The sequence below is a fragment of the Myotis lucifugus genome, unplaced genomic scaffold (genome assembly GCF_000147115.1).
Source record: "Myotis lucifugus unplaced genomic scaffold, Myoluc2.0 scaffold_0, whole genome shotgun sequence".
NCBI classification, from domain to species: Eukaryota; Metazoa; Chordata; class Mammalia; order Chiroptera; family Vespertilionidae; genus Myotis; species Myotis lucifugus.
In genome coordinates this window covers 37,473,744-37,500,718 of record NW_005871048.1, presented here as the reverse complement: position 1 = coordinate 37,500,718, position 26,975 = coordinate 37,473,744, and the positions used below count along the sequence as shown (strand labels likewise).

The 26,975-nt window shown below is 46.3% G+C and overlaps 1 protein-coding gene across 3 annotated transcripts in view; it reads left to right on the top strand.

Moving 5' to 3' along the window:
• PDE8B (phosphodiesterase 8B) overlaps positions 1 to 26,975 on the top strand; it is a 161,365-nt gene that overhangs the window by 117,757 nt on the left and 16,633 nt on the right. For all 3 annotated transcript variants that reach the window (XM_006081300.3, XM_023750494.1, XM_023750498.1), the window contains exons 11-13: positions 20,184 to 20,226; positions 24,006 to 24,083; positions 26,229 to 26,305. In XM_006081300.3, coding sequence (XP_006081362.1) covers positions 20,184 to 20,226; positions 24,006 to 24,083; positions 26,229 to 26,305 — 198 coding nt within the window. The remainder of the gene's footprint in view (positions 1 to 20,183; positions 20,227 to 24,005; positions 24,084 to 26,228; positions 26,306 to 26,975) is intronic.

Here is a 26,975-nt window from a genome sequence, read left to right as displayed (position 1 = left end):
CATGTGCTCCTGTCTGGGAGATACGAGCAACATGGGGTGGAGCAGAGGGAGATAGAAAAGACAGTATCTGCCAGCCTCCCAGCAGTCGGCTCCTAGATACGGGTATAATTACAAGCCTAACTCTCTGGCCAACATTTTAAGATAAGCAAATAGACCGCTTTCACAGAAAGACTGAGGTTTGCTGTCTCTCTACTGGGCCTTTGGGGTTAGCCACAGAGAGTCTGTGTGAACCCTTTAAGAACTGTCTATTAGTTCCTGATAGCCTGATGGGTCTTGTGGATGCAAGCCTCATTGGCTTTCAAAGCCAGATGTTCTGGGGGCCATCTCTCATGTGAAAGTCAGTTTGGAGTTGACCAAAACCTGATGTCCTGGGTCACGAACAATGAAAATACATCCTGCATATCAGATATTTACATTACGATTCATAACAGTAGCAAAATTACAGTTATGAAGTCGCAACGAAAATAATTTTATGGTTGAGGGTCACCACAACATGAGGAACTGTATTAAAGGGTCGCGGCATTAGGAAGGTTGAGAATCACTAGGGCTTCAAAGGTGGAAGGAAACAGAAAGGGAGGGGGAGTGAGCCATGGTGCCTCGAGATTGGACAAGGCCAGTCTGAATCAAGGAGACAGGAGAAAGGGTGGGTTGCAGAAATGGGGTTTCTGCATGGTTACACCCCCTTGGATGTGGGGTTTTCTCACTCGCCTGTTGTGTAGGGATCGCTCAGCCTGTTTCTGGATTTCGTTCAGAGGGGGTTGTTTTGTCAGTTGTAGATTTAGTGTGTCTGGGGGAAGAAGTAGGTTCAAGAGCCTCCTATGTTGCCATCTTGAACTTAAAAATTCCCAGGACTTACTTTTCTGGTTGATTTTCTAGACTTGAGAAAGTGAGGGAGAAAATGGTAATAATGCATGCTAAATTCAGATGTGCACCATTCTGTGGCAGTTTCATTTGTGAACAGCACAAAAATTTGAAGAAATACCCATCCAGTATCCAAAAACTACGTGATTCAACAAAGAAGTTGCTCACATCATTGACAAATGAGTGCAATTCCTATGCATCTGTTATTTTACTTGCATCTTCCTGCTTAATGTAAGTGAATGTATCAACTCACGTTCATGCCGAAACTCCTCTCATCCATCAGTTGCAACCACAGATGGGCTACTTATTCAAGAGTTCAGCAAAAAGTCAACAAAGGCATTTTGTGAAAATCAATTGGCTATAAAGAATTTTTGATAGAGTATTTGATATTTTAGTATTATTTAGAAATTGTGTGCTGTGCACCCTTTAGATCAAGTTGGCTTCTTTTTTTTTTTTTAAAGGGCTAGATAGTAAATATCTTTGGCCCTGCATTGTAGCAGGAGAGCAACCATAGGTGATGTGTAAATGAATGGGCAAGACTGTGTTATAATAAAATTATATTTACAGAACTAGGTAAAATTGTATTTACAAAACCCCAGTGCCCTAGATTTTATCAGTAAAATTTATAATAAACTTCAGTATAGATACCTATTTTTTTCAGCAAGCCAGTTTTTGAAACTTTATCAACGAACCATTTAGTCCTCATTTTAAAGGCCTCCCCAGTGGCCCATCATCTACAAAACAGCCATCAGGCATTTTTCAGGAGCACACACAGTGCTCTGTGCTCCGGCCCCTGCCTGCTCTCCACCGTGTTCACTCACACTTGCCTTGGCCACACCATGCTCATCACAGTCCCCTAAACACATCAGGCTCTTACATGCCTCTGGGTGTTTTAGTCTCTGCCCCCTCGGTGCAGCCTGCTCTTCCTGCCTCCTGGAGAATCTTGCTCACCTGACACAGGTCACATGCTCCTCTGTGACTTTCCCCAGAGCACTCTCTCCTCTCACCTACGAGTGCATTTAGCACTTCGCTCACATGGGCGCCTCATGCCCCAGTGCCCTGCATCCCGTCACCCACGGGCGCCACTGAACTCCCCCAGTGAATATCCGATCAAGGCAGCTTGTCAAGGATCTTAGGTTTTAATAATCATAATAAGTTGTACTGTGTGTTGAATACTTTGTATTCCTTTTGCAAGTGCTTTTCATACATTTACTCCTGTAATCCTCACCACACTGCATGAGGTAGATACTGTAATCCCCACTTTACAAGTGAGGAGAGCGAGGCTTGGAGTGGCTAAGAAACCTGTGTGGTAGAACCAGGATTCAAACCCTAGAGTAGTTAGCAATATGGTTACAAAGGAACAGACGTTCATTCTCTGGTCAGCACGTGAGAGAAAGGCTACCCTTACTTGGGAAGCTGGGGGACGGCTTCACAGAAGGGTGGACTGGGGCACGATGGAACTTTCCTGCAGGGAGAAGAATGCCATGCAGAAGTGAGAGCATAACCAGAGGTGGCAGGACAGGCAGGAATGGTCAGGCTTGGCAGGGTCCCTTGAAGTGGTGTCTCGTGGGATGGATTGAGCTGGAGATGACATTGGAGCTCAGACTCGCAGCTGCCACCTGCTCCGCCTCACTTCCTCTGACAGTCCGTACCCCTCTCGGTGCTTCCGGGTCCAGAACCATCCTGGTGGGCGTTGGGACTGAAGGAAATCACACCGTGCATTCCCTGCCCCAGTCCAACCTCCGTCTGCTGATGAAATCGAGTTAATGTGTGCATTTGATGCGCCAGGAGAGGAAGGTGCGGCGGGGCATTCGGGGTACACGAGAATGCTAAGAGGATGAGGTGGCGAACTGTTTGCAGAAGAGCGTTGGGCCTCCCGGGAAGGCTAGCGCCTCGGACCCCGCACCCCGCTGCTCGTGAAGGTCATGGGACCGGGTGTTCGTCAGGCCTGCAGTAATGTGTGCTGCCTGTTCCGGCTGCAGCATCGCGTAGTCACCTTTCCGTCATGTTGTGGGTGCAGCTGATCAAACTTTAAAACCCACCTGTCGGGACAGCAGCTACGTTGCCTGAAGGGTCTTTTGTTTCAACTGTCGTCAGAGCAGAGTTCTCTCTGAGGATTGCATTTAAGCTCCTGGTGCCTCGTTTAAATAATTTCTAAGAACAAAATTCCAGTGAGTGTGGATCCTGCAGCGCCGTTGCCGGAAGAGGTGAGGGGGAGGAAGAATTTGGAGTGTTCGCCATTAAAGCAGCTCTGCTCCATTTGGGGAAATCCGACTGGCAGTGGGCATCTCGCCCTGGTTTGCTGAAGCCGAGTTTCTGGTAGATGTCAGAGCCTCACTCCAGGAGCCTGAAGAAAAACACGCATTTACTCAGCTTCTTCATGACCGTCAGTCCCTACACCCAGAGTCACAGTGTGAAGGTGGGTTAAATGATACTTAGTTCTTATTGTCTTAGTCAAACGATGGCTGATGGCTGTGGGATGGGAGGTGGGGCCGGTGGGACGGTGCCTGGGGCGGAGGGAGGCAGCAGAGCGCTGGGTCCCGGCTGGTGCCACTCGCTCCACATGTGCTTGTCGCAGAACCAGAAGTGAGGTGCCTCGCTGAGGAGCCGCAGGTGCCGCTGCTCTCGGGCGGCTTTGGGTCTAGGAGAGGTTTGTGAGAAGGTGTCGGATCATCAGAACTGTTAGATCTATGCAAGTGCCCAATGGCAGAGCATAGACCTTGGAGTTAACAAAGGAGAAGGCAGTTTCATAACAAGCGTGTTGTAATCCCTGAGGACTACAGCTGCTCAGCTATGGGCACCTGCGCTGGGGAGACACTTGTGCTGAAGGTGAGAACGTGTGGGAAGGCTGAGGCGGTGGCTCTCAGCCGCGGCTGCACACTGGCATCACCCGCAGTTAAATGCAGTGGTGCCTGGGCCCCAGGGCTCTGCTGGACCGGACCTGGGGTAGAGGCTGGGCATGAGGTTTTCTAAAAGCTCCCCAGGGGACTCCAATGTGCTGTCAAGGTCAAGGTCGAGAACCGCCAGGCTGCAGAGGGAAGCCTCTGAGAGGTTTGGGCCTGGGACGATCCGTTAGGTTAGTCTGGGGAAGTTTCCTGCTGGACATTTTATCAGGAGACAGGAGTGTGGTTTGACCAAAGAAGCACGGAAGGGCAGGAGCACAGAGTTGGCCGTGTATCATGCATCAGGGCGAGCCCGGCCAGGGCAGAACCCCAGGGGCACCAGGGCTCCGCCTTTGTATCTCCCTCCTGGGCCCTGGCCCACAGAGGGCACACACAGCATGTTTGCGTTTAGGGTGCCAGCAGCTGAGGGTTCAGGCAGCAGGAGTGGCCCTGTGTGTGCTTGCCCCCAGGCCGGGTAGGACTAGGGGGCTCCGAGCCCGCGTGGACACTGAGTCCCAGCGAGTGGGCGAGAGGGGCTCCTAGGTCAGGCCCTGGCAGAAGGCGGGCTGGGCAGAGCGCTGCCCCTGCTGGCCTAGGACGGCCCTGCCTTCTTCACAGGCACCTGGCCTGGAGCGGCTCCCCGCATGGTGGGGGTGCTCTGCCCCGTGTCCCTCCCTGGGACTGTCCGGCACAGGCGCCCTGTCTGCAGGTCCTGGTTGAGGCACGTTGCTTCCTGATTACAGTGAGATTTGGGACACAGCAACAAATTAATTCCACGTCTACATCCCCAGTGCTGTTTTCTGTCTCGGCAAACGGTATTTTTTTCCATCTTTTTCACATTAATGTTTCATGGATGTGAGATATGTTGGGGGAAGTAATGGTGTGGATGGGATTTATTTTGTTTTCCGTTTCCATTTAATTTTGAAAAATTCACCCAGCACCCCTTAGGCCATGAAAGCATCTATTTTTAAAAAATCATTTTCGATAAATTGTTCTCGTGGCTCTACCGGGCTGAAACACCAAGCCTTACTCCCTGTCCCTGTGGGCTCCCGGGGGGGCCACACACAGGCTGTCCCCTTCTGCCACAGAAGCACAGTGTTCTGCGGAAGAGGTGACATCTGGTCATATCCCCGGGTAGCATAGCGGTAGTGAGGAACAGTGCTCCCCAGAGCAGCCCAGCGACAGCACTGGGGGCCGCCTGAGCCCCAGGAGCCGCCTCCCTGGGGAGGGTGAGCTGTGGGGATCAGCCAGGCTCAGGCTGGTGAGCTATCTGCTCAGAGAAGGTAGAAGGCCGGTCATACTTCTCACTGTGGCCAGTGGCTCTCCTCTGGGCCTGAGCACCTCAGGCCTGATCCTGGGGGATCCCGGCATCCAGGGGAGTGGAGGGTCTGCAGCAGCCTAATGATGACGGGCAGGCCCTTAAGGGGCCGGCTCCTGTGCGTGTGGCCTTGTCTTTTGATAAGTCAGCTGACACTCAGAGGGAGTGTTTGAGCAGTGGCTCCAGAGTGGTTTTCTGGATTAGGAAGTGGCATTAAAACTGTAGCATCTTGGCACAGTTACACCATGGAGTACTACGCAGCAGTGAAAAAGAAGAATCTCTTACCCTTTGAGACAGCATGGAGGGACCTGGAGCGTATCATGCTAAGTGAAATAAGCCAGTCAGAGAAAGACAAGTATCACATGATCGCACTCATGTGGAATCTAAGTAACAAAATAAACTGATGGACGGAGTGGATCCAGAGACATGGAAGCATGGGACAGAGTGCAGAATCTCAGAGGGAAGGCGGGGTGGGTGAGAAGTAATCAAAGACCTTGGATGCTTATATGCAGAACCCATGGACACAGACAATAGGGTGCTGGAGGCCTGGCAGGGGGTGGGGACGGGGGGCGGGGGGGAGGTGGGCTGGAGGGGGTTAATGGGGGAAAACAGGGGACACATGTAATACTTTGAATCACAAAGAATTATTTTTAAAAAGAAGAACATAAATACTGGGGAGGGGGAGGGAAATGCTACTCTAAAAAACAACTGTAGCATCTTTAAAATATCTAATCAAAACGATTGGGGGTTTCAGGGTGTGAGCCTTTGGCAGTGACTGGCAGCCCCTGGGGTCTGGCCAGGGCCTGGGTGCGGGGTCTGGTCAGGAAGCCGGGCCGTGGTTGATGCGGGGCCGGCGGAGGCAGGCCCCCCAGCGGCAGGTGCTGATGGTGACCAAAGGGGCCACGCCCCTCAGGGCCTCCTGATGCTTCAGCTTCCATTGGAGCAGGGGCGTAAGCAAGGAAAAAGTCATTTTAAAACAGTTTAGTCGGTGCTGACTGCTGTTTGTAAACTTACAGAGAAAGGAGGATGTTAGAATTAGGTTCCCAAGAAAACACAAAACAGCGTCTCTCCAGAAAAGGGGAAGGAGGAAGGAAAGGAAGAAAACGTGTCTCATTTTGTTCAGATGGGTTTCCTCCTCACGCAGCCGGGAAGGGGGGCAGCGCTCGGATTGACTCCGGATGCAGCCCCGTCCGTCTGTCCGTCCGTCCGTACGCGGTTCACTGGTGGGAGCGGAGGGGAGCGGGTGCCGGCCTGGGGAGTGGGCCCTGCAGACCCGCCCCCTCTTGTGTTTGATAATCTTTGGCCCGAAGCGCGCTTCCCGGAGAGTCTTGCGGACGGTGCCCTGACCTTTCGTTCTGAAAACCATGGCAGCCCGGGGAGCTTTGCGTTTTGCTGAGGTTCTAACTGCGCTGAGTCACAGCCCCGGGTGCCCATGTCTCTGCACGAACAGCCGCACTGTTCTCATTTGTGAATCGGCTCCCCTGGTTGTCCCGCTGGCGTGTGATCGTCACCCCCAACTCCTGGGCTGGGCTAGTGAGGCTGGGGCGGCCTTTGAGACTGACACTCCCCCCGGGAGGATAGGGTTTCTCAGGCGTAGACATTACCTGGACCTCTGGCATCCCATTTTGACAGCGTTTAGAAAAGACGGTGCAATTTCCTGACGGTCTCAGATCCATCTCTCTTCTTCCTCCAGAGAACATGCCCTTTCTCCAAATCACCGAGTGAAAGCCGCTGCTCCTCGCCCAGTCCACCTGCCCCGCTCACCCTGCACCCACCGCCCGTGCGTTGTCCTGAGACGCCACTGGCTCCCTGTTGCTTATGAGTTCTGTCCCGGTGACTCGAAGAGCCGGCACTTGTCCCCGTCTCCCCTGTGACATGCCACGTGCTCCCCCGGAGCCCCCCTCGGGAAGGCTTGGATGCGTGGCATCCTTCTGAGTCCTGGCTCCCAAGTCCCAGAAAATAGATTCAGAGGTGGATTTAGGAGCCAGTTTCACCTGCTGCGTGTCCCCTTCTACCGGGGCCTTTGGGGGCCCTGCCGCACCCCCGGCTGCGTCACACGGCCCAGCTGGTCCGGATTGTCCCACTCCCCTTGTCACCGGGCAGCCTCAGCACCTTCTCCGTCCTCACTCCTTCCTGTGCCGTACGCAGTGCCAGGTGGGTGACTGACGTTCAGACTGAAGGAGGGCTTCTGACCTGACTCACACTTCCGTTACCTGCTCCATCTTACGAGTTAATCGCTGGGCAGGTAACAGTCCTGGACGAGCTGCCCGGAAGGAATAGTTCACCCTCTGAGCCCATCTAGTCTTATTCCGCCAAGTATGGGATACGCAGACATATGAAAACGAAGAAGAGCACAGAGGCATGGGGTAGACCCCATCTCAAAGGCTGGTGAAAAGAAGAGATGGTGAGGCATTTTAACCAAAGAAGTTAACAGATTTTTTGCCAAATGAGATATTTCGGGGTGAGACCAAAAAGAGAGCAAAGAATGACTCCAGATGAGCGGCAGGGCCCTGGCCACACCTTCCTGACCTCCAGGGACTCGGCAGCGGGCAGGGAGGGGTATCGTGGGCACTGACGGAGGCTCTGCTGAACAGAAGGAGCAAGGAGAGGGACCTGTCTGCTGTCTGCTTAGATACTCAGAGATGATTCCAAAGTGACGCAGTGTGTCTGAAAACGACGAAGCCCAGTACAACAGTGTTTATGGCTTATGGAGTGAGTGTTTTGTGACAGGCTCTGGGCTGTTTTGAAGGCATCCGATCAATTAATCATCACATCAAGCCCATAAGGTAGTATTTTCCTTCAACAGATGAAGAAACCGATACTCAGCCCTTACTCAGCTAGTAAACGCCCGCGTTTAGCATCAAACATCACAACCGCTGCACAGCTCCTCCCTGCAGTGCCTGTGAACAAATACTGTCTTCCTGGAACGTGCCACCCCAGCAGAGAGCGCACTCGCCGCTTTTATAGACTGCGGGGGGGGGGGGGGGGGGGGGGGGGCCCCTCTTGAGATAGACGCCGAGGGCTCATCCCCATTTCACATTCCAAGCAATTATTTCTCCAATACGTTACTATGGAAATTGTCGAGCATCCAGGCAAAGTTGAAAAGACATAGCAAACACCCAGTGCCCACCGCCTAGGGCAGGGGTGGGCAAACTTTTTGACTCGAGGGCCACAGTGGGTTCTTAAACTGGACCGGAGGGCCGGAACAAAAGCATGGATGGAGTGTTTGTGTGAACTAATATAAATTCAAAGTAAACATCATTACATAAAAGGGTACGATCTTTTTTTTTTAGTTTTATTCATTTCAAACGGGCCGGATCCGGCCCGCGGGCCGTAGTTTGCCCACGGCTGGCCTAGGGTCTACCTTCAACATTTTACTGTATTTGAACTCCACATGTCTCTCCAAATATACATTCCTCTGTGCAGCCATTAGGACATCTTACTTTGCAAAATAAATTGCATGTATCCGTTCTCTTCCCCAGATAGTTTAGCATGCACATCAGAGTGGAGTTTTATATTGGCTTATATTTTATACAGAATTAACATGTAAAGAAATGTGCATATTATAAGTGTACCTTTGCATGAGCTTTGACAAATGCGCACACCTGTGCCACCCAACCTCCAAGAAGACGTGGAGCCTCACTACGGCTCCAGAAAAGGTCCTCACTCTTCTTCCCAATCGACCTCTGGCCCTTAATCCGCAGAAGTAACCACTGAGATGGTTTTTCCACCTTAGATTAGTTTTGCCAGGTCTAGAGCTTCATTTAAATACAGTTACTCAATATGTACTGATTTTGAAGGGCTTCTCACGGCCAGTGTAGTGTTTTTGGGTCTTATCCAGGTGTGGGGCTCTATCCATCTGTTACTCTTTAGTGCTGAGTAGACTTTTATCACATGGATATACCGCCGTTTGTGAACCCATTCTCTTGTTGGTCAACACCTGCATTGGTTACAATTCTGAATTGGTTTGTGTGTTTCCTTAATTTTGAATTTTGACGGTTCTTTATATATTCTGGAGAAAAGTCTTTTATCAGATATGTGCAGATATTTTCTCCCAGTCTGTGGCTTGTCACTTCATTCTCTTAACAGTGTCTCCCAAAGTGCAACAGTTATATGAAGTCCAGTTTATCAGTGTTATACCGCTTATTCCTTGGATGTTGCGTCTAAGAAATCTTTGATAATCCAAGATCACAAAAACGTGCTCCATGTTTTCTTTCATAGGATGTATAGTTTCACCTCTTACATTTAGGTCCATAATTCATTTTGAGTTAGTTTTTGTATATGGAGCGAGGTGTGGATTGAAAGGTTCTTTGGGGGTGGGGATAATTTGGATAGCCAGTTCCAGCTTCTAAGGAAAGACTGTCCTTCCTCCACTGAATTGGCTTTTTGCCTTCGTCCAAAAAACAATTGACCATATACGTGCGGTCCTATTGCTGGACTCAGTGTTCTGTTTTACTGACCTACTTGTGTGTCGCAGTGCTGTTGTAATTACTGTAGCTTTATAAGTCCTGGAATCAGGTGCTTAATTCCTCAAACTTTGTTCTTTTTAAATATGTTTTGGCTATTCTAGTTCTTTTATTTTTATATGAATTTTAGAATCAACTTGCCCGTTTTTCTCTTACTGGTTTCTAATTTAACTCCATGTGGTCAGACAACATACTTTGTGTGATTTGAACCCACTTAAATTTATTGAGACTTACTTTGTGGCCAGATTAAAGTCTGTCTGAGCAACAGTTCAAGTTCATTTGAAATGAGTGTGTATGTTGCTGTTGTGAGAAGTGTTCATAAATGCCGAGGAGGTCGTGGAGGTTGATTGCATTCTTCATATCTGCTGTTTTTGCTACCTTTTTTTCTAGTTTTATTAAGTGCTGAAACGGCAGTGGTAGGATCCTCAGAGTGATTGTGGGCTTGTCTATTTCTCCCTTTAATTCTATCAGTTTTGTTTCACGTGTGGTGAGCTCTGCTGCTAAGTAATACACATTCATGATTATTACGATGAGTTGACCCTTTCCTATCATTATGGAAAGCTCTCTTTATATCAGGTGATACTCTGCCTTATGATCTGTTTTATTTAATATTAATATAGCCACTCCAACCTTCCTAGGTGTATTTGTTTGTGTGATGTATCTTTTTCTACCCATTTACTTGCAATCTGTATGTCTAATTAAGGTACGTTTCTCATGGGCAGCATGTAGTTGGGTTTTGATTTTCTTTGAGTTCTGACAGTCACTGTGTCTTAACTGGATTGTTTAATGTCCACTTTCAAAAGCTCCACCATGCTTCCCAGTCTCCCACGAAGCCGCATCCTCCATCAGCCCGATTCCTTTCCTCGCAGCCACCATCTGGGGGCTGAGGGTGACAGTCACGTAGGGCTGTCCCCCAACTTCAGTCACTCCATGTTCAGGCACTCCCTGACCTGCTCATACTTAATATTTTTCTTTAGAAGCAGTCAGTTTTAAAACTTTATATCACCACAGTAATCACTACCGTAAAATGGAATACTAGCATAATGGAAGGTAACAATAAATATAGATATAATAGGAAAAAATACACAATTTTATAAAATTCTAGGCAGCCACTGCTGTTGGCTGAAGGCTCTGAGACTGAGCCCCTCTCTTTTTAAAAAATATATTTTATTGCTATTTTACAGAGAGGAAGGGAGAGGGATAGAGAGTCAGAAACATCGATGAGAGAAACATCGATCAGCTGCCTCCTGCACACCCCCTACTGGGGCTGTGCCCGCAACCAAGGTACATACATGCCTTTGACCAGAATCGAACCCGGGACCCTTGAGTCCGCAGGCCGACACTCTATCCACTGAGCCAAACCGGTTAGGGCTGAGCCCCTCTCTTTGGAAAGAAATAGGTGGTAAAGGCACACCAGCCCCCATCTGAGGCTTTCTCTTTGATGGGCTCAAAAGGCTTGGTAAGACGTTGAAAGGCAAATGATGTGAATATATTCAAGGTCGCTTAGTGTCAGGTTTAGAATGCCCCAAGCTGACCTTTAACCCTTGGCATCCCACCGTTTAAGAAGTGCTCTCTCTGGCACTTCTGACCCAGCTTCCTGCGCGTCTCTCTCTCATTCTCTGCCACGTCCCTGTGCCTGGAGCATTGCCTCACACATAGGTACTCTCAACACACTCATTGCGCCGGGCCTTGTCTTTTGTCCCCTGTTGGACAGTAAATCCCCTGAGAGCACGGTCTAGCTTCTAACCGTCTTTGTCTCACAGGCCCAGGAAATATTTTTTAGTTGAGTTAGAAGATGAGGTACCGTTTAGAGATGCCCTCCCTCTCTTGGGGGTGATAGTTCACGAAATGTAAACATGGATTCTACTGAACAGCATTTTGAGAACCCGTGTACACCCCTGTCCTCTCATTATTGCTCATTTTTCCTTTGTGCTGTCCCTGCCTCTGCAGCTTTCAAGAGCCCTGATTTGTTAAGGGAAGCCCTGCTGATTGCTTCTGTCTTAGGCAGCCCTGGTGTTATTCGGTGGTTTAATGGGTCTCTGTTGCCTGCTAGTGTAACAGGAAAGTGTTAGATCCTTGCAGTCCCCTCGTTCTCTTGACAGAATCCAGCAGGCATATGAGTTTACACAGACAAGTGTTGAGCAAAAGTGCTCTCAGTCATTGTCAGGTCTTTAAGAACAAACTTTAAGGAAAATGAAATTTCGTTCTGAAGCTATTTATATGCTTCTTTGTCACAGAGCTGCGAGGGGACACACGCTAGAGGAATAACAGCATAAAAGTGAGAAACACAAATGCACTGCTGATGTGGGAAGCGCTCACAGAGCTCCCCCCATATGTGGGATGTCTGCTCCAAAGGAAGATTCCGGAAACTAAAATCAGTCCTGGTGTAGCAAGTAGTATAAACACCACTGAATCCAGTTCTCCACAAACAGGAACTCCTATGAAAGAGAAAGAAAGCAAAGGGAACCAGCATGATCTGGGCACCCACTGGGGCCAGGCATTGGTTCTCAAAGCCAGGCCTCTGGACGGCAGCCCCAGGCTCACGGGGAGCTTGTTAGAAACACAGACTCAGCCCTGACCCAGACCCACTGTAACGGAACTGAAGGGCGGCGCCCAGCAGTGTGGTTTCACCAGCCCTCCAGGGTCTTTCCCTGGTAAGACGAGCGAGCGTGGGGGCCCCTGGCCTGGGCGTTCTGCAGACGTTATTCCACTTGATCCTCTTGAATCCAAACGAGTAGGTATTGGTCCCCATTTACCCACAGGGAACCTGAGACTCAGTGAAACTCATGTGTCCCCGGTTTACCCGACCAGAAGTGGAGACAGCAAACGATCTGTTGGCAATTTATGATTTTGCACTTGAATCAGGGCTTCTCAAACTGTAAGATGTAGTCATATTACCTGGAGATTAAATGTTAGATTCTGATTCAGTGAGTCTGGAGTGAGCCTGAGAGCCGGTATTAACTGGCAGGGCAGTCTGGGTAGCGAGGCCTCACCTGTTGCAGCCTGGCCTCACCTGGGGACTGGTGAGCCTCCAAGTCCTGGCAAATCAGAAACCCTGGGGGTGGGGCCCAGTGGCCTGTTTAACAAACCCTTCAGGTGATTCTAATTCTTGCTGAAGTCTGAGAACCACTCTCCTATTTCCATATTACAAAACTCAGTATTTGCAGGTCTGAAGCCAAGTGGTGCTTATATTTAGGCATGTGAAAGCCATTAAAAGAGAAACTGGACAAGGGAAAAAACATTTACACCTGAATGGTAGGTTGCCGTAAGTGTTTTCCCATGAGATAAGGACACAGGAAGGTTCTCTGGGGCTGCACGCTGAGAGGCCTCTGTACAGCTCCCCCAAATGCAGATGGAGGCCAGTGGGCCCAGCACTGAGCGGGAGGCGTCTTGACCAAGGGACACCGTGGTCTCTGGACGCGCTGGACCTGGTGTTGCACACACAGGAGAGGAGGCTGAAGTGTTTCCAAGAAAATATCTAACACTTGAAACCTGTAAATTTTATTAACCAACGTTACTCATATAATTTCAATTAAAATTTTTTTAAAAAGGAAAAAATATCTAATAGTGGAGGAACTATAGCTACACTTATTTAGAGCAAAGTACTAAAAACAGCTTAGGATTTTTCTTTTTAATCTTGTGTAGTCTTAAAAATTCAGATGCATCTTTATTTATATCAAACTAACGTGTGTTGCTTTGATGTAAGTAACATTTTAAATTATCATCCAGGTAAAAGGGGAGAGTTGGTGTTGCATTGAGTCTTCTAGGCTCATGAAATTAGCTCAAGTGGAGAGACCTGACACCGAATGCCGGGATGGCTTCCATGGCACGGGCCTGCCCGTGACCTGAGGAGCTGAGAACGGGGATCCTGAATGTTGTAGGCGGTGGTGTGTTCCCCTGTTTGGGAAACAGGAGGGTGTGTTTGCTGCTTGGCTGGGGTTTTGAGTAGTGTATTTTCAAGTGGTTTTTGTTAACAGAGTAGACAGGAAAGGTCTTTGATTTATGCATCAGATATTTTTGCCATCTGAGGAAATACTCATCAAAGTATTTCCAGTAAAGAAAGATGATGAAAGAAATTCTGCATTATTCCCCTCACACTGTCATTTTCATTACATGTAAATGAAGGGAGGGTCTCCAGGGACTCGTTTCCATGGCCCTCTTTCTCATCCAGCCTTCAAACGCCACCTCGTCCCTGAAGTCAGGTCACATACATGAAAGCATTCATTTCTGTCGTGAAGTTGTTGATCAAGAATGTTCCATCTTACGAAAAAAGATTGCTTAATAAATCCATTTTGTAAGCTATGCTGATTATTTAAGAGAATAGTATTTTTCTTCATCTAAACCAAGTTTTTATTCCTTTTCATAATATTGGGGGGTGGGGGAGACACAAAACTACCAAACAACATAAAGCCTGAGTTAGAAAATTTTCATCAGAATTTTCTTCCATCAAAGCCAGAACTCTTCTGTATAATCAAGAATTGCAGCCCTAGCTGGTTTGGCTTAGTGGATAGAGCGTTAGTCCATGGACTAAAGGGTCCCAGATTTGATTCTGGTCAAGGGCATGTACCTTGGTTACAGGTTCCCCGGCCCTGATAGGGGTGCATGCAGGAGGCAACCAATCGATATGTCTATCTCACATCAATGTTTCTATCTCTCCCTCTCCCTTCCCTTCCCTTCTAATCTCTTTAAAAATCAATGGAAAAATATCCTAGGGTGAGGATTAACAAAACAAACAATTGGATTGGGGGCACTGCTGAGTTCGGATGAGCTGATGGCAGCCTGCATTCTGACAGTGGAGAGATGTGAAGTGGGGATCCCAGATGTATTTAGAAAGGACTTTTACAGGAATTGATGATGGACTTGGACTTGGGGATGAGAGAAAAGGAAGCATCAAGAATGCCCCCAGGCTCACATACCAGGGTATCTGGTGATTTTAACTGTGACTGATAAGATACCTCTTATCACTTTGTCATTCAGTTATGATAAAAGCAGACATTTCTACCAAATGCTATTCACATTCCCAAGGTGATTCTGAAATGCATGTTAAAGGAATATCTAGTATTTGCTTGCTTATTATTGTATTGATCCTGGCTTTGACTCATTTAATTGCTAAAAGTCTCATGATTTTTTCACTTAAAAAAGATTGATTTTGACATACATTAAGAGGGATGTTTTCATATTGTTATTTTTGGAGTTTTTCTCCCTTAGGAGAGATCAGGGTTAGGGCCATAAGCTCAATCAATAAAATTATTAAAGTCAATGTATTAAGTAGTTACCTAGGCAGGTCTTCTACTTCTCCGATTGCCAGCTGCTGCCTAATTCCCTGGTCATGGTTTGAAGTGGAACACCATCTTTATGCACAGTCCCGGGAGTCCCAGGGACCATAACATGCCATTTACCTGCACAATTCAGGCTGTTCTCAGTTCCTTTCATCTTGTTTACTTTCAAAGATTTTGAAATTATATTTCAGACTTTCAGTTTTTAGCCATCAATTCATATTCTGTTGAACATGTAATGTAATTTTCCCAATGTTTTTTAAATTTTTCACACGTAGAGAAGAGTTAGAAGTGAAAGTCAATATGTATGTACATTCTACCTTGCTTCTATGACATATTTTGCTCTATTATATCTGTCCATCTATCTGTCCCTTAATTCATCCATCAGTCCATCTTATTCTTTGATAGATTTCAAACTAGGTTGCAAACATGAGGACATTTTATTCTTTGGTATTTTAGCATGCATATTATTAACTAGAGTTTAATAGTTGTTTTTTGGGTTCTTTCCTTTTTTAGGTAAAAGTTACGTACAGTGAAATGTACACATTTTAAGTATAGCATTCCTTGAATTTCGACAAATGTGTATACCTCTGTAATCAGACCCCGTAAGATATTAAACTTTAGCATCCCAAAAGGTCCCAGTTCTCCCTGCCTCCACTCACCCTCACAGGTAACACCGTCCTGAGTTATTTAACCATATAGTAGTTTTGCCTATACTAGAGCTTTATACAGTGTCTACTCTCTCGTGTTTGGCTTCGTTCACTCATCGTAGTGTTTTGGGGTTTTTTTCTTTCAATTTTATTTTGTATTGGTTTCAGGTGTACACTTTGTGGTTCGACAGTCATATACTTTACATAGAGTTCGCTCAATATTTCCAGTATCCCAACTGGCACCATACATAGTTATCACAACATTATTGACTATATTCCCTATGCTTTACATACGTGCCCATGACTGTTAACTACCAACCTTACTTCTTACTCCCTTCATCCCCATTCTTTCATCCCCACCCCCACACACCCTCCCCTCTGGCAGCCACCTGCTCTCTCTGTGTGTCTATGAGTCTGTTTTAATTTTATTTCTTCTGTTCATCGTTGTCATGTTTTGAGTCATCCCCGTTGCATGTATCAGTAATTTTCCCCTTTTGTTGCTGAATGGGATTCCATTGCATCAATCTACCAGTTTCTCTCTCTTGTTGATGGACTTCTGGGCTCTTTCCAGTTTGGGGCTCCTTTGGACATTAGTAGAAAAGTGTTTTGTGATCACATGCTCTTGTTTATCTTGGGTAAATTCTCAGGAGTGGACCTGAGTACTGAGGAGTTGGGTCCTAGGGTAGGTCTATGTTTAACTTTATAAGAAACTGCCAGACCTTTTTTCATAATGGTTGTGGCACTTCATTCTCCCTCCAGTTGTTTCACGTCCTTGACAAACTTTCCTTTCAGTTTTAGACATTCTGGTAGATGTGTAGAGAAAATATAAAGTTTAAATGATTATTCTCTAAGAAGAAAGCAGTCAGATGGCCCTGAGGTCGCACGCAGGCGCGCGCGCACAGAATTTGAAGTGCTTTTTAGAGCCAAGCATTGTCACGTGTTTATAAACAAAGCATGCAGCACAAGGATAGCAACACTTGTAGGAACCTGCGGTATTGTAAGTAGTTAAAGGTGTAAAGCTATGAATTTCCTTTCCAAAAACAAGCTGGAAGCTTCTAAGGACTTGCTTTGAGGGCAGCATAGGCCAAGGGCGATAGCGTTCAAATCGCAGAACTTCCCTCTATTACCAAAGTTCCCAGTATTAAAGATCCCCAGCTATTACCATACGTGGGATATTCTACGCTTCAGGAAAAATAACAAAAACACTGCACTCCAGAGACTGGCTGACATGGGGACATTGAATTCTGATTGTTTTGCTATGCTTTAGAATTCAGGTAACAAAACCTATTGATAGCAGAGATTCAGACCTTCCCCAAAATTTGAAAACAAAAAAATATTTCAAACAGATGCCCTGCACTGACCCAGGGGATATTGTCCTCACACCCCAGTTTCACAGGCGTGGCCTGGGACTTACCTCTGGTCTCACTGTAGAGAGAGGAACCGGTTTTAGAGCTGGAGGAAGCTGGGTTTGAATGGGGCTCTGCGCATACTCACTGTGCGCTCAGGCAAGTCCCTTCCTCTCTCAAAACCTGAGTTTCTCTCTCTGTCAGAGGAGGGGTGATCCTCCCCTCCCGTGAGTGCTGTAACGGGAGGTTGGGGATGTAAAGCCGCTACACACGGCAGTCCTCTCAGAGATGGCCTGTCTTCCTGCCCACAGTCCTAAGGCCCACGCGGTGCCCCAGGCTGCCCATCAGGAATGCCAACTACAAAACCGCTCCTCCCCTGTTTCCTCAGTGAGCTTGACTGAGAATTACAGGGAAATAACTTCAGTGGAATTGTTCACGGCAAACAGCACCAGATGTTAGACCTTGGTCCTTGAGTTTTGGCTAAGGAAGGATTCAGAGCCAAGACTCAAATACAAGCAGAAGTTTATTTAGAAAGTCACAGAGGTAGAAGTGAGCCCTAGAAAAAGTGGGCCAGCTGGGCTGCAGGGACTCAGGGAGCAAGTTGCAGAGGCAAAAGAAGGGGCCTTGGAACTTGGGAGAGAGAAAGCAAAGGCGCTCACCTTAAGGGAGAACGGGGGAAAGAAAGGTGCAGATGTGCTTTGAGCAGCCAGCGCCAATGCTGGGTCCTTCATTGTAAGGGGTTCATCTGTTTCCTAAATGTGCGGTTTTAGGGGAGATCTCAGGGGAGGATGCCCAAAGAATATCCATCAGCTTTCCGGATGTCCTTTCAGGGCGTGGTCTCCACCAGTTGGTGGGCACCAGGGCAGGAGGTCATTAGTCAATGCAGCTGGTCCTGATGACAGCCAGATGGACCAGCTTCATCTGGTTTGTTGCTTTTCTGAAACAGGCCTAGATGTTATCCCTAGTTTAACCTAACCTCTCTGTGGCCTTGTTTCTAAGATCATTTGATGTGGGTCAGAACCTCATTTTCCCGAGGGCTTCATCCTTAAGGGAGTGGTCCCGCCGGGAAGTCCTGGGAGACTCTTCTCTGGCCTTGTTCCTCCTCTGAGGGCCTCCCACGGGACTAGCCACAGGCCAGGGGAGGGTCCGAACTGCATGACCAGTGACATGAAAGGTCAGGGGGTCTAAACCACATGATCAAAGATATGCTAGGGGAGGAAAGGTCCCACCCTACAATGCTTGCATTCCCAGCTTTGCCCATTGCTAGGCTTTCCACCTGGGTGACCTTCTGACCTGGCCTATCATTCCTTCTCTGCTCCTGTCTGTCTAACTGCCTACTATATCAGAATCATTCATGCCAAGTTGTAAATGACTCATGGGTTTAGACTTCCAAGAAAAAAGCATTTAATTATAAAAGAACTTTTTCGTCTAAATGAATCTTGAGCTGTTAAAGGGGGTGTATATAGGAGATGTATAAATAACCTTCCTCGGGAAGCTGGGTGTGACCGGGAAGGTCCCCGGGCTGCTCTTGCTAAGGGATCAGAGTGAGTCATGCCATGGGGTCCTGGGCTGCCGATGGCTGAGACAGCCACCGGCTGCTCTAGGGAAGCAAGTGAAGGTTGGGCGGCTGGGCGGTCGAGGAGTGTTTCTAGTCTCTGCTGTCTGCAGGAGAGAGCCCGTCAGTGGCAGATGAGCCAATTCGGGGGGTGATGGGGTTGGCGTGAGTGCTGTGTTCAGCTCCGAAAGTGCCAAATGCAGAATCCTAAGCGCAGGAAAACCAGAGCCTCCTCCACAGATGGACATGGTATCTCTCCTCTTCCCTCCGCTTTTTCCTCTATTCTCATCCCCACCCCTCGGGTGTGGGGGACAGGGTTCATTTTCATCCCAAAGGCAGGGTTGGATTGTGCATACTGGGCCTTGGGCTTCCTCTGTTTCCATCTGGGCAGAACATAAAGCCCACGGTGACTCCCCGGAGCCCCACAGTGCAGTCAGTTGGCCTATGGGGGCCAATGAAGTCCAGGAGAAGGTTTTTTTTTGTGTAATCTGGGGAGCCATGGGACTTTGTTTCTAAAGGAGAGATGTACAGTGATTCAGAGAGAAAAGCTAAGTGTTTAAAGATCACTTGCTTCTGAACTACAGCTGATAAACAATTTGCAAGGCAAAAGTTGTATTCATTTGTTACAGATCAAAAAGTCACACTGCACTCAATAGCTTTGTAGCAAATGGTTTCTATCTGTAAAGGAAAAACAGAGCAGCTATTCACAGAAGAAATAAAATGGTCCCGTAATTAGGGGATAAATGAGTCACAGCCCTTAGTCACATTAAGATCTCACACAGGCTGGCCATGCAATTGTTTCGGTGATTATGTGGAATAGGCTGTGCAGAATAATTCATAGAAATCCCCTATCTTAACACTTCAGTTTCCCATGATTATTTTTCCGTGGTTCCATCCAGCTGGGACATTTTACCTGTATGTGACACACAGGGGACTTCTGGCTCTGACGGTTGTTGTTAAACCACCCTAATCGTCCTTCCTAGACAGCCCTACACACGCACCTGTCTTGTTTTCCGAGTTAACGTACCCTGTTCATTAGTGGCTACAGATGTTAGCTGGTCTGAGCTCTACTAGCAGTAGATGGATTCAGCAGGAAAAAGCAGCTTGATTATAAGTGATAGAGCTCAATGTGCCCCAGTAACAGAGTCTCAGTTATAAACACACGAAATGCAGAACCCCAAAGAAAGCAAATGTATTCTTTCCTGTGCTGATTACTGCATCCATCATATGACACTGATTGAGCATTAGCACAAAACCACCAGCACAGAAAAATTTGATAATGAGGAAGAACCAGGTGCTAAACTGCATCTAAAGTTCAGCTCTCCTTGTGATGAAACATTTGTAAATTGATCCTGCCTGTAACCAAGCACTTGAAGAACTTTCTAGGAAGGCTTTTAGAAGTCCTAGGCTTACATTGGTATTATTTTTATATTACAGAAAATTTTATAATAAGTATGAATTACAAGCAGGTTATATATTAGCCTTATGAAAGTCTTACATTTTTGCTCTGGCTTTTTTTCTTTCTGCATTTCTGCAGACTGTCAGGATGAGAAGAGCTTTCTGGCGGGTCAGAGGTCCTGCTTAGGAAGTGTGGGCTCCGAGCCTCTCCTGCTCTGGGCTCAGCATCCCATGAGTGTCTGGACGTAACAGCATTTGTAATAGTACTACTTGGTGCACAGCTTGCATCTGTTCATGTTATCTGTGCAACTTCTTGCTCTCTTGAAGTCTTCAGAGCTTTTTAATGAAATTATTTGGCTGGAAATATAGCTCATGCTGTATTTTAAATCTCTTTCTCTTGTTTTATTTACCAAACTTTCGAACAACTTTAGATTCACAAGATTCATCGAGATTCAGGAGACAATTCTCAGACAGGTGAGAATATTCAGTTTCACTCTTTTACACCCAGGCAGCATGTGTGGGGTCAAGTCTGAAACAGACTCTGAATTGCTCAAGCTACCAGAGGGTTGCAAAGCCAGAACAGAAGTAGAATCCCTGGGAGTTTTTTGAATATCCATTCATGGCAACCTTTTCTACCCACTGCCACCCCTTCCTGGTTTTCTTTTGCTGGCGAGAGACCATCATACGGATAGACCTAGAATGGGAGAGTGGCCCGAAAGTCCAGGGGGTGTGCTGTTGTCACACTATCACAGTCCTCCCTTGCTTAGCAGCGTCAGTGGCTGTACAGTTAGAACATGGATGGGCCCTGGCCTGGGCATCAGGAGCCCTGCCCACCAGCTCAGCTTCCCATTCCCTCGCCTCATAACTTGGGCAAGACTCTGCCTACTTGACCTTGGTTTCCTCAGCTATAAAATGATGACTTTTACATTTGAAAGGTCTGGAATTCTCTGACTAGAGGGAAAAGTGCGTCTACTACCAAAGATTTAAAATTCTTGTTCTTGCACACCTTCTCTCCCATTAGCGCAGCGGTTCTCACCTGTAGGTCTCGACCCCTTTGGGGGTCGAATGACCCTTTCACAGGGGTCGCCTAAGACCACCGGAAAACACATATATAATTACATATTGTTTTTGTGATTAATCACTATGCTTTAATTATGTTCAATTTGTAACAATGAAAATGCATCCTGCATATCAGATATTTACATTATGATTCATAACAGTAGCAAAATTACAGTTATGGAGTAGCTACGAAAATAATTTTATGGTTGGGGGTCACCACAACATGAGGAACTGTATTAAAGGGTCACGGCATTGGGAAGGTTGAGAACCACTGCGTTAGCAGCTTCCCAGCCACTAACCCATCAGGTCAGGCCCTGGGCTGTTGTTGGGTCCCTCTCTTTGGTTCCAGGGTGGACCATACTTTAGCCTACTCAGGAAGACTTCATGTGCTCTTCCTGAACTTTGGTTTCTTTATTTGCAAAGTGAATTAACAGTGTTCATCTGGTTGTTATGAGGATTAGAGGGGGGAAATGTACATTATATCTATCAGTGCCTGGTGTTTAACTACTTAGCATCCTTCTCTCCTCCCCTACCTTTCCCTTCTCTTTCTCAGCTCTTCTCTTTCAGATGTTTTAGTTTATTCCTTCTAACACTTACAGCAAGAGTATTATTTTAACTCACTTAAGGGCTTCTGGGTGCCAAAATCTGTTACACGCATTCTCATATCCTTTGCAGTGACCATCTCTGATGCACAGTAGGTGCTCAGTACATGGTAGCTATTTTTAAAATTGATGATACTGTATCTCTTTTGCCATTGAGTACAGCTATCTAAAAGTTCTTTATTCTTCTTTTTTCTGAATTTTTGAAATTCATTCCACAAGTATCTGTTGAGAGAATGAATACCAAATTCTTGTGTTTAAATAGCCAATACTAAAGGATAATTTCTCAAACTTCAAATTTCTATTGCTATAATTTCTCTTAATTTTAGCTGAGATAAATTAGGAAAAATAAGCATTATCTGTCTTTGAATAATTTCTGATAAATGATTTAGGATTCAACAAGGCAACCTGGGCCAATAGCTGTGAAACTAACCTCCTACTTTACTTTTATTTTGAGGAATTCTTATGCTCTTTAATCTTGAATTTAATCTTAAACCTTCACTAAGTTCAATTTAATTATTATCAGCTAAACAAATGTTAGGAATGTATGATTAGTAAGTCCCTGAATAGGCTAAAAACGAATGTCTTGCAAGTGATCAGTTAGTTTCTGAGGGTTCGAAAGACGCCATATGATTTTAATAGTATTATTTAAAATGCCACCACCTATTATTGTCTTTATAAAGAAATACCGAAACTCATATTCAAGGCTAGAAAAATTAAGGCAGAGTCTGGAAGACAGAAATAGGCAAAGGGATAGTAAATGTTTTATGTTAGATCATTTAAGGCTATGGTGTGCAGATTAATTTTATAATATTCTGCTTTTCACTACATGCTGTAAAAATATAATTCAGGTTTAGTTACTGATTTAACCATTTTTAGTTGAATCAGATTTTTTAGGACACTAAAGTAAATGGTTAAAAAGGTGATCTAGGAAAGTGTCTAAGGCATATTATGACGTGAAAACAGCCAGTATGAGAACAGCGTTATAACATGGCCCGTGTGTGCCTAAGAAGGGGTATGTGCAAGTGGACAGGTGAATAATAGCCAGCATGAACTAACACTTCGCAGGCACTGCCCCAAGTGCCGTCGTGGATTAGCTTGTTTACAGCAGCCTATGAACGAGATGCCGTAACTGTCCTCACTACACAGATCGGGACACGGGAGGAACACCCCCAGGGTTACACAGCTACTGGTTGGATAGTGGGGACTTGAATTTTGCCAATTTGGCTCTGGAGCTGGTCCTCTGAACTACTACACTCTCTTACACCTCTCTCTCTCTCTCTCTCTCTCTCTCTCTCTCTCTCTCTCTCCCCCCCCTTTCTCTCTCTCTCTCTCTCTCTCTCTCTCTCTCTCTCTCTCTCCCTCTCACTCTTTCTCCTCTCTCTCTCTCTCTCTCTCTCTCTTTGTGCCACTAGACAGTTCTTTAAAAAAAAAAAGCATTTCTTTTTTTCTCTCTTGAAATATCATTTATTGGGTCTGAGAAATGCTGGAAGCTGCATGTCTGCCTCCCGTCTCAGTGCAGTGGAGGTCTGTGAGAGTTGAGTTTCTCTCCTTGCTCATGCGTGGTCCCCACCGGAAGCATACACCCTGACCATGCATGTTTCTGCAGCCACCTCTGCAGCCCTGGCGTTTTTATCCCCGGTCCTCACTGCTGCCTTAGATCTTGCAGTAATGGAACAACACATTTTGAGTGTTGAATTCAAAGTCTGTAAAGACTTATGTAGAATTTTAAGTGCTTTCCCTGCCCGCCCTCCCTCCCTCCCCCCGCCCCAGAAAATGGGGACAAAAGTGAGAGTTTAGTTTTTGCAAATAAAACTTCTTTTTCTTCTCTTCCTTCCTGGGATTGGCAGTTTGCATCACTTGATGAAATCACATCCTTAGAAGAACATAGAAGACAATCTAGAGCAGTGGTTCTCAACCTGTGGGTCGAGACCCCTTTGGCGGTCAAACGACCCTTTCACAGGGGTCGCCTAAGACCATCCTGCATATCAGATATTTACATTACGATTCATAACAGTAGCAACATTACAGTTATGAAGTAGCAACGAAAATGATTTTATGGTTGGGTCACAACATGAGGAACTGTATTTAAAGGGCCAGAAGGTTGAGAACCACTGATCCAGGGGCTCAACTTTTCAGAAAAAAAGGCTTACAGTTGGTCTAAATTAGAGTCCCAAGAAAAATCAACTCTGTTGATTTCACTAGTATTTATTTCCTCAAATAAGAACCTTCCCTATCCAGTTAAATGTATTTGTACTTCAGATCAGAATGAACTCCCCAAAACTTCCCCTAAGTTTTAATGTTTATTTTAAAAAAGAGTTATTAGTGGGACAAAAGAACCATTGATCATGAGCCCATTTCCATGACGTAATGTGATGCCACAAGGACAGGCATCGTTCTACAACTAATATGGTGGAAAATTCTGTGTGTGGTGAAAATTTGAAGAAAAAATGGTTTCCTATTTCTTAAAAGTATTTTATAGTGCTTAAGAAGTGACCTTGATTTTCTTTGGAGAATGACAGGGAAATGTGTCCAGACTTCACCTGTGAATAAGCTGGTAACTAACCACTCCCCTTACTCATCTGAAATCCTTAGAGTCTCATTCATTCAGATACAAGAGCAGGAGGAGGGAGTCCGTTGATGTGAAATCGATATCATCTCGAGGCAGTGATGGTAAGAAGTTTTTCAGATTTTCTTGACCTTTTTAAAGCATAGAAAGTGACAGAAGAATATATAAAAGAATTCCTCAGCATATAAACAAACCCCAAGGAATAGAAAGTCAGCAAAACTGGCTTCTTCCCCATAGGCAGTAGACTTTTTAGGCCTTTTAATCATTTTTTTCTTTTTACAGTCTTTATCTTTTCTTTGAAATGACTCGGTGCTTGATCCTTGATGGCCTAAGGTGTGCTGGACCATAACCACCAGAGCAGCTCAGTTTCTGTGGCTGGGTCACACATGGGTGCTAGTGGCAGAGAGGGGACCAGAATCTTGGCTTCCCAACTCTACTGCAAACCCAGTTTTCAGTGTACCTGTTATACATCCTTACTGTCCCTTAATAAACTGTCCCAGATAAACTGAGACATTTTTAGTTCAGTCAGGCCTAATTAATTCATTGGATTTGCAGGCGGATGGGAAAGTCAGAGATGGTTCTGAAATGTAATTCCTATGTGCCTGAGAAGATAGAAGTAATATATACAGAAACAAAGTCTCCATGTATGGCTAGGTGGGGGTTGAGGAGAAGATAAGTTTTATTTTAGTGGAAATGCCAAAGAAGCTAAAATGCAAAACTTCTACTCGGGGCTAGAGATATGAATTGGGGAGTCCTAGAGGGGACAGATGAAGAGTCATGAGCAGAGGAACATTTCTAAGGTGTGTGTATGTGCGCACAACAAAACAGAAGAACTGAGTTCAAGACTTGAAAGTACACCCTCAGTGAGAGGGAGACAAGAGAAATAGGGCCAGTGCAGAGAACAGGAGAGCTGGGAGTGAACCGTATGGACACAGTGTCACGTGAACCAAGAGCAGAGGAAAATGGAAGAAAGGAGATGCTAGCCGTGTGAGTGCTGCAGAGATCAGAGAGTTCACGAGCTGAGAACTCTCATTCAGTTCATGTTTATTTAGCAAATGAGGACACGTTCTAGAGGTATGAGGAGGGGACGGTGAGGGACAGATAGAAGGGAGAGAAGTGGGGTGGTAACTTAAGGGGGTAAATGAAAAGGCAAGTGAGGGACTTTCAGTTCTTCAGGTCACAATGGGAAAGCTGAGTCTGAGGGAAGTGGCTGGACTAGAACTAAAGATGAGATGGATAACTCATAGAGAAAGACGGATACATCACAGGGCATGCAAGGGGTTGGGGCCAAGAATGTAAGGAAGGTGGACTGAAGTATTTTCAGACGGATTGAGGGTGTAGATATACAACATTGTAGATGGAAAGGATAATGAATGAAGGAATTTCAACTAGATGAACTCAGTTTTTAGTAGGGTTTGAGTTGCGATTGTCTTCTCTACAGAGCGTGGGAATGGAGGTTGCAGGGTGTGCAATGTGGCTGCTCTGGCCGCAGAGAGGACCACAGGGGTCTGAGCAGCAGGCTGCTCTGTTGGTATTGGCTAGATTAGGTGATCCCAGCGATCACATACAGATTCTGTCTCTCAGAGGAGTGGTAGGAAAATGAGAACAGTGCTTTTAAAGTAAAGCTTCTACTTTTTGAATTTTGAACCACATGTAAGAATTACCTATTCAAAAAAGTAAAATATTTTAAAATGTAAGTTTCTACAGATTAGAGGTAGAACCACCAGGGATTCTGGGTATTAAGAACCTAAAGGCTCAGAGATGTGGAGTGCCTAATTCATACTGAAGTCGCTCGTTCTCTCCCCCGTCACTTGCCTTTCCATTTACACACCAAACCTGGGCCATGCCTCCCCTCCCACACTGCACAGTTATCCAGTTACATGGCCAGTGGCTAAGGACTGAAAGTGATGGAACTGCCCAGATGGGCTTTGGTGACTTACAGGGAAGTGAGTCCTGTGGGATCATTCAGCTCTTGGGGTGGGGTCCAGATCCCATCAACCTCCTCTAAAATTCCCCTTGTGAGCTGGGACTCATAGGCCTTCCTGCCACCAAAGTTCCAGGCCAGACCATCCTTTCCAAGTAGTGGCCATGCTCTTACCCTTTCAGGATTAAGAGATGGATGAATTCATTGCTTTATGGGGGACAGTAGTCCTTTGAGAGCCAGGCCCCTAGTTCAGGATGGGCTTCTTTGCTGCACTCAGCCAAGCTGAGCACCAACACCAGACACAACTTTCTTGACTTCTCCCCAGCGCCAAGCCTGCAGAACCGTCGCTATCCATCCATGGCAAGGATCCATTCCATGACCATTGAGGCCCCCATCACAAAGGTGAGTGGCAGCTGCTGCCTCTACAGTCAGGGTCACCCAGCACTGGGCTGTTTTGCAGATAAAATGAATGACATACCACGATATCATAGAGTTTACAGGCTAGTAGAAAAAATAGATATTAAACACAATAAATAAATATAGTTATAAACTACAAAAGTTGCTGTAAAGGAAAACAATTTAAGAGGAAATTAGATTAGGGCCCTATTTTGGGTGGTGAGAGGGGTGATCAGGAAGGGTCTGTCTGTAGAGGAAGTGATGTTTGACGTGAGACCTGAGGCATGCAAAGACACAGAAGACGAGAGGGGAGAAGAGGATTCGAGGCAGCAGACACAGCAAAGGGTGAAGCCTGGCGTGAGAAGGGGGACCAGAGCGGTTGAGGACCTGAAGGAAAGTCAAGTGGCTGGAGCTGGAGAGCGGAGGGAGGCGATGGTGACGTGGAGCTTGGCAGGGCTGTTCATTCTGGCCAGCTGGGCCATAAGGAGTTTATATTTTCGTTTTGGTGCAGTGGGAACCACTGAAGAGTTTAAAGCAGGGAGTGACATGATCAGATACGCAGAGAATGGATTGGAGATGGCAAGCGTGGAAGAAAAGCAGCCAGTTAGGGGGCTTTTCCAGAATTTCAGGCAAGAGATGGTATTAGCTGTGCTAGGATTATAAGATTAGGGAATAT